This window comes from Cricetulus griseus, unplaced genomic scaffold, assembly GCF_003668045.3.
Source record: "Cricetulus griseus strain 17A/GY unplaced genomic scaffold, alternate assembly CriGri-PICRH-1.0 unplaced_scaffold_151, whole genome shotgun sequence".
Classification (NCBI taxonomy): Eukaryota; Metazoa; Chordata; class Mammalia; order Rodentia; family Cricetidae; genus Cricetulus; species Cricetulus griseus.
In genome coordinates this window covers 68,536-75,000 of record NW_023276866.1, presented here as the reverse complement: position 1 = coordinate 75,000, position 6,465 = coordinate 68,536, and the positions used below count along the sequence as shown (strand labels likewise).

The 6,465-nt window shown below is 51.5% G+C and overlaps 1 protein-coding gene across 1 annotated transcript; it reads left to right on the top strand.

The window, feature by feature from the left end:
* The first annotated feature begins 1,107 nt into the window (after window positions 1–1,107).
* LOC113835292 lies at window positions 1,108–5,645 on the top strand. Its single transcript, XM_027412178.2, has 2 exons — window positions 1,108–4,725; window positions 5,212–5,645. The coding sequence occupies exons 1-2, from the start codon at window positions 2,181–2,183 to the stop codon at window positions 5,556–5,558; spliced, it is 2,892 nt and encodes a 963-aa protein (XP_027267979.1). The 5' UTR covers window positions 1,108–2,180; the 3' UTR covers window positions 5,559–5,645.
* Window positions 5,646–6,465: the final 820 nt, after the last annotated feature.

Below are 6,465 nucleotides of genomic sequence, written 5' to 3'. Positions count from 1 at the left end.
CGTACATTTGTATTTGACGGGTTCGGACTCCCGACCCTGGCTCCAGGAGACGTCCTGGTAGCGATTGAAGCATTAGTGGGCTCACCTTTGTACTTTTGTTTTTGAGCTGAGATCTATGACTGGACAGCTTCCCAACCTCTTTGGAGAGGGTCCTCGGCTTGAAGGATTTGCAATCCTTACCGGGGACGAAGAAGGCTGGCCCCCTTCTTCAACGCCTTCTAAAATCTTACTATCGACTCTCTGTCGAAACCGCGCAGCGAAAGCCTGTTCTGTTTTGCTTAGTCTTTGTATCATAACCATTATCTGTGTTCTACTAAGTCTAGAAACTATGGGACAAACTATCACCACTCCCTTGTCCCTAACACTCTCACACTGGAGAGATGTGCAGGATTATGCTCATAACCAATCTGTTGATGTGCGTAAACGCAAATGGATTACTCTTTGTTCCTCAGAATGGCCAGCCTTTGACGTCGGCTGGCCGCGAGATGGTACCTTTAACCTCCAAACTATATTTCAGGTGAAAGAGAAGACTATGGATCCTGGACCACAGGGGCATCCCGACCAGGTGGCATACATAGTCACTTGGGAGGCCTTGGTTCAGGACCCCCCCCTGGATACGTCCTTTCCTACACCCCAAGGGCTCCCCCTCCCTTCCTCCCTCTAACCGCTCCAACCGGCCCATTCCCTCAACCCCAACCCTTTCCAATCCCCAGCTCCCTCCCCACTCCAGCCTTTACCCTACAGCGGTAAAGGACGCTAAAGCTGAAGAGAAGAAGACGCCTGAGGTGCTTCCCCCGGGAGAAAACCTGTTGGCTGACCTATTGACTGAAGAACCCCCTCCATACCCGGCGCTGCCGCCCCCGCCAGAGGCAGAAGCGGCCCCCGCCGTCTCGGCAGAGACGGCTTCAGCTCCCCCACCTGACCCTTCCCCAATGGCTCACCGACTAAGAGGTCGCAGGGAGCAGCCCGCTCCAGATTCAACCGCTTTGCCCCTCCGAACTGGACCGAATGGCCAACCTCAATATTGGCCATTCTCAGCATCGGACCTCTATAACTGGAAAAATAATAATCCTTCCTTCTCTGCAGACCCTGTGAGGCTGACATCTCTCATAGAGTCGGTACTCACAACTCACCAACCTACCTGGGATGATTGTGAGCAGATTTTGCAGGTTCTTTTAACCTCGGAGGAGAAACAGCGTGTTCTACTAGAGGCACGAAAGAATGTCCCAGGAGCCAACGGGCAGCCCACCCAGCTGCCCAATGAAATCGATGCGGCTTGCCCTCTTGAAAGACCTGAATGGGATTTTACTACTGAAGCAGGTAGGACCCATCTGCGTCTCTATCGCCAGTTGCTGGTCGCGGGTCTCCGGGGGGCAGGACGCCGACCTACCAATTTGGCCCAGGTAAAGCAGGTAATACAGGGGGCGGAGGAATCGCCCGCCACTTTTCTAGAGAGACTAAAAGGAGCATATAGAATGTATACTCCCTATGATCCAGAAGATCCAGGGCAGGCCACCAGCGTTTCTATGTCCTTTATTTGGCAGTCAGCCCCGGACATAAGAAACAAGCTCCAAAGGCTAGAAAATTTACAAGGATATACGCTCCAAGACTTGTTAAAGGAAGCAGAACGTATTTTTAATAAGAGAGAGACACAGACAGAAAGAGAAGAACGTTGGAGAAAGGAAGCCCAGGAGAGAGAGGAAAGACTGAGAAAAGAAGCAGAGGAGAAAGAGGCTGCAAGAGACCGTAAGCGGAATAGAGAGATGAGCAGGCTATTGGCCACAGTAGTGACAGGTCAGAGACAGAATAGGCAGAGGGATGGCAGAAGGGGGCCCCACCTGGACAGGGATCAATGCGCTTACTGCAAAGAAAAAGGACATTGGGCAAAAGAATGCCCTAAGAACCCCCGGGCCAAGCCTCCACGGCCAAGAACCTCTGACCTTCTAAACCTAGAAGATTAGAGAAGTCAGGGCCAGGAGCCCCCCCCTGAGCCCAGGATAACACTGCAAGTCGGGGGGCATCCGGTCACCTTCCTAGTAGATACAGGGGCACAACATTCCGTTCTGAATCGGTCACCCGGACCCCTGAGTCACCGGACTGCATGGGTACAGGGAGCTACAGGCGGAAAGCAGTACCATTGGACTACAAATCGGCAGCTCCAGCTCGCGACTGGTAAGGTTATGCATTCTTTCCTCCATGTGCCAGATTGCCCCTACCCCTTACTAGGACGGGACCTATTGACCAAATTAAGAGCTCAAATACACTTTGAGAGGTCAGAAGTCAAAGTCACAGGGCCAGAGGGAATTCCCCTTACCATCTTGACAATGTCCATAGAAGATGAATACAGACTCCATGAAAAGAGGACTAATTCGAACAATCAGGAAACCCTTGATCACTGGCTTGCGGAATTTCCCCAAGCCTGGGCTGAAACAGGAGGAATGGGCCTTGCCATTAACCAGGCCCCAATTATAGTAACCTTAAAAGCTGCCATCCTTCCTGCATCCGTCAGACAGTATCCAATGCCTAAAGAAGCCCGCGAAGGAATTCGGCCACATATTAAAAGGTTACTTGAACAAGGGATTCTGGTGCCCTGTAAATCTCCTTGGAATACACCCTTGCTACCCGTTAGGAAGCCGGGAACTAATGACTACCGGCCAGTACAGGATCTGAGGGAGGTCAATAAAAGGATAGAGGACATACACCCTACTGTCCCCAACCCTTATAATTTGCTGAGCGGATTGCCACCCAACTATACCTGGTATACAGTCTTAGATCTTAAAGATGCCTTCTTCTGCCTCCGCCTGCATCCCACCAGCCAACCTATATTTGCCTTTGAATGGCAGGATGCCGACCTTGGAATCTCTGGGCAGCTAACTTGGACTAGGTTACCTCAAGGGTTTAAGAACAGCCCCACCCTTTTTGATGAAGCTTTACATCAGGATCTGGCAGGATTCCGGGTCCGGTACCCCGCGCTAATCCTCTTACAGTATGTAGATGACATCCTCCTGGCAGCCAAAACCAAGGAAGAATGCAAGGAAGGCACTCGAGCCCTCCTCCAGACTCTTGGGAGCCTAGGATACCGGGCATCCGCCAAGAAGGCCCAGATATGTCAGAAACAGGTGACCTATTTAGGATACAAGATAAAGGATGGACGGCGATGGCTAACGGAAGCCCGTATGCGTGCCATTTTAGACATTCCCACCCCACAAAATCCCCGCCAACTGAGAGAGTTCTTGGGAACGGCAGGCTTCTGCCGCCTATGGATCCCCGGGTTTGCCGAAATGGCGGCTCCCCTCTACCCCCTCACTCGGCCAGGGGTTGCTTTTAAATGGGAAGAGCCCCAAAAGAAAGCCTTCACCAACATCAAAAAGGCTCTCCTTGAATCACCAGCCCTGGGTCTACCGGACTTAGCTAAGCCATTTGAACTCTTTATAGATGAGAAAGGAGGCTATGCCAAGGGAGTCCTCACCCAAAAACTGGGGCCTTGGAGAAGGCCCACTGCATACCTCTCCAAGAAATTGGATCCTGTAGCATCGGGATGGCCACCCTGTCTCCGAATGATTGCCGCCATAGCCCTGCTAGTAAAAGATTCTTACAAGCTAACCTTGGGGCAGCCTTTGACCATACATGCCCCTCATGCGGTTGAGGCAGTCATCAGACAGCCTCCAGACAGATGGCTCACTAATGCCCGAATGACTCATTACCAGACTATGCTGTTGGACAAAGACCGGGTCCACTTTGGGCCTCTGGTGACTCTGAATCCAGCCACCTTGCTCCCTCTCCCAGGGGAGCCAGAGGCTCATAATTGCTTACAGGTACTGGCTGAGGCCCATGGGGCGAGACCCGACCTGACTGACCAGCCTCTACCCAGCCCGGACCACATCTGGTTCACGGATGGAAGCAGCTTTTTGCATCAAGGAAAACGAAGGGCGGGCGCAGCAGTCACCACAGAGAATCAGGTTGTCTGGGCTCAGGCACTCCCTCCCGGAACCTCTGCGCAGAGGGCAGAGCTCATTGCCCTCACGCAGGCTCTAAAATTGGCAGAAGGTAAGAGGCTCACCGTGTACACAGACAGTCGTTATGCCTTTGCCACTGCCCATATACATGGAGAAATTTACAGACGGAGGGGGCTGCTTACCTCCGAAGGGAAAGACATTAAGAATAAGGAGGAAATCCTCGCTCTCCTAAGAGCTCTTCATCTGCCCTCCGCCTTAAGTATCATACATTGCCCCGGACATCAAAAAGGGGATTCTCTTGAAGCCAGGGGCAATCGGAGGGCAGACTTGGCTGCCCGAGAGGCGGCCCTGACCACAGACACCACTAGCCTCCTGGCTCTGGAGCCCACCAACGACCGTCCCTCCCCCTCATGGGACTATGAACAAAGAGACATCCAAACCCTAGAGAAATTGGGAGCCACAAAGGAACCAAACGGGGATTGGACTTATGAAGGAAAGACTGTCATCCCCTACCGGGTAACCAAGTACCTAGTGACATTTTTACATAAGATGACACATCTGAGCTCCAAGAAGATGCGGGAGCTCCTCGAACGAGAAGAGGAATTCAATTTCCTTTTGGGGAAGAATGACATTTTAAAACAGGTAACTGAACAATGTGATGCGTGCGCCCGAGTCAACGCATCCAGACTGAAGCTTCCTCCTGGGAACCGGGTCAGAGGCTACCGGCCCGGAACACATTGGGAGATAGATTTCACTGAGATTAAACCAGGTAAATATGGATACAAGTATCTATTAGTTTTTGTAGACACCTTTTCAGGATGGGTTGAAGCCTTTCCTACTAAACATGAAACAGCCAAGATCGTTACTAAGAAATTGCTTGAAGAAATCTTTCCACGTTATGGGATGCCTCAGGTACTGGGAACAGATAATGGGCCCGCCTTCACCTCCCAGATAAGTCAGTCAGTGGCCACCTTGTTGGGGATTGATTGGAAATTACATTGTGCTTATAGACCCCAAAGTTCAGGACAGGTAGAAAGGATGAATAGAACAATCAAGGAGACTTTAACAAAATTGTCGCTTGCAACTGGCACTAGAGACTGGGTCCTCCTACTCCCCCTAGCCCTCTATCGTGCTCGCAACACCCCTGGGCCACATGGGCTCACACCTTTTGAAATCCTGCATGGAGTACCTACTCCTATCATTAACTTTCTTGATCAAGATGTCTCAGATTTTGCTAACTCCCCTTCTCTCCAAGCTCATTTACAGGCACTACAATTAGTACAACGGGAGATTTGGAAACCCCTTGCTCAAGCTTATAAAGACCAGAGGGACCATCCCACCATCCCCCATTCCTACCAGATCGGGGACACCGTTTGGGTCCGGCGTCACCAGGCCAAGAACCTTGAACCCCACTGGAAGGGACCCTACATCGTTTTGCTTACCACTCCCACCGCACTCAAAGTAGACGGCATTGCCGCTTGGATACATGCTTCACATGTAAAGCCAGCCCGACCCACCGATTCAGCCACTACATCAGAATGGACCGCACACCGCACTCAAAATCCTTTAAAGATAAGACTCTCTCGTACACCCTCCTGTTGATTGGTTGTCTGTTTACCCCCCATGTAGCAACTAACCCCCACAGGGTTTATAATATCACCTGGAAAATAGCCAATCTAGGGACCGGGGAAATAGCCAACCTCAGCACTTATATAGGGACTCTACATGATGGGTTCCCTCCTCTCTATGTCGACCTATGTGACTTAGTAGGGTCTGATTGGGATCCCTCTGACCAGGAACCATTCCCAGGGTACGGATGCCACCACCCTGGGGGAAGGATAGGGACAAGAAGCAAGGATTTTTATGTTTGTCCTGGCCATAGACCAACTCATGACTGCGGGGGGCCACAGGAAGGGTACTGTGCAAGCTGGGGATGTGAAACCACAGGGGAGGCTTACTGGAAACCCTCTTCCTCTTGGGATTTCATCACTCTCAAACGGAGGGAGATCCCAGGGTACGCAGGGAAAGGACCATGGAGATGTGGGCAAAGAGCCTGCGGACCCTGTTATGATAGTGCCGGAGGGGGAGGTTTTCAAGGCGCCACCCCCGGAGGAAAATGCAACCCTCTCATCCTAAGGTTCACAGATGCTGGAAAAAGGACTACTTGGGATAGTCCTAAAGTCTGGGGACTCCGGCTGCACCGAGCAGGGAAAGATCCGGTGACCTTATTCTCCCTGTACAGACAAATCACTCCCCTAAGCCAACAATCAGTCGGGCCAAACACAGTAATAGCGGACCAGAGGGCCCCAACCCAATTCCAAGTCCCTGAACCCCCTACCGTTCCTAAAGCTATCACTCCTACCCCAGATGCTGTCATCTTCTCCCCCACCCCAGACGCCCTAAACATCGAGTTAACCAGAGACCCTCCAGGTACCGGAGATAGATTATTACAATTAATCCAAGGAGTTTACCAAGCCTTAAATTTTTCAGACCCCAACAAGACTCAGGA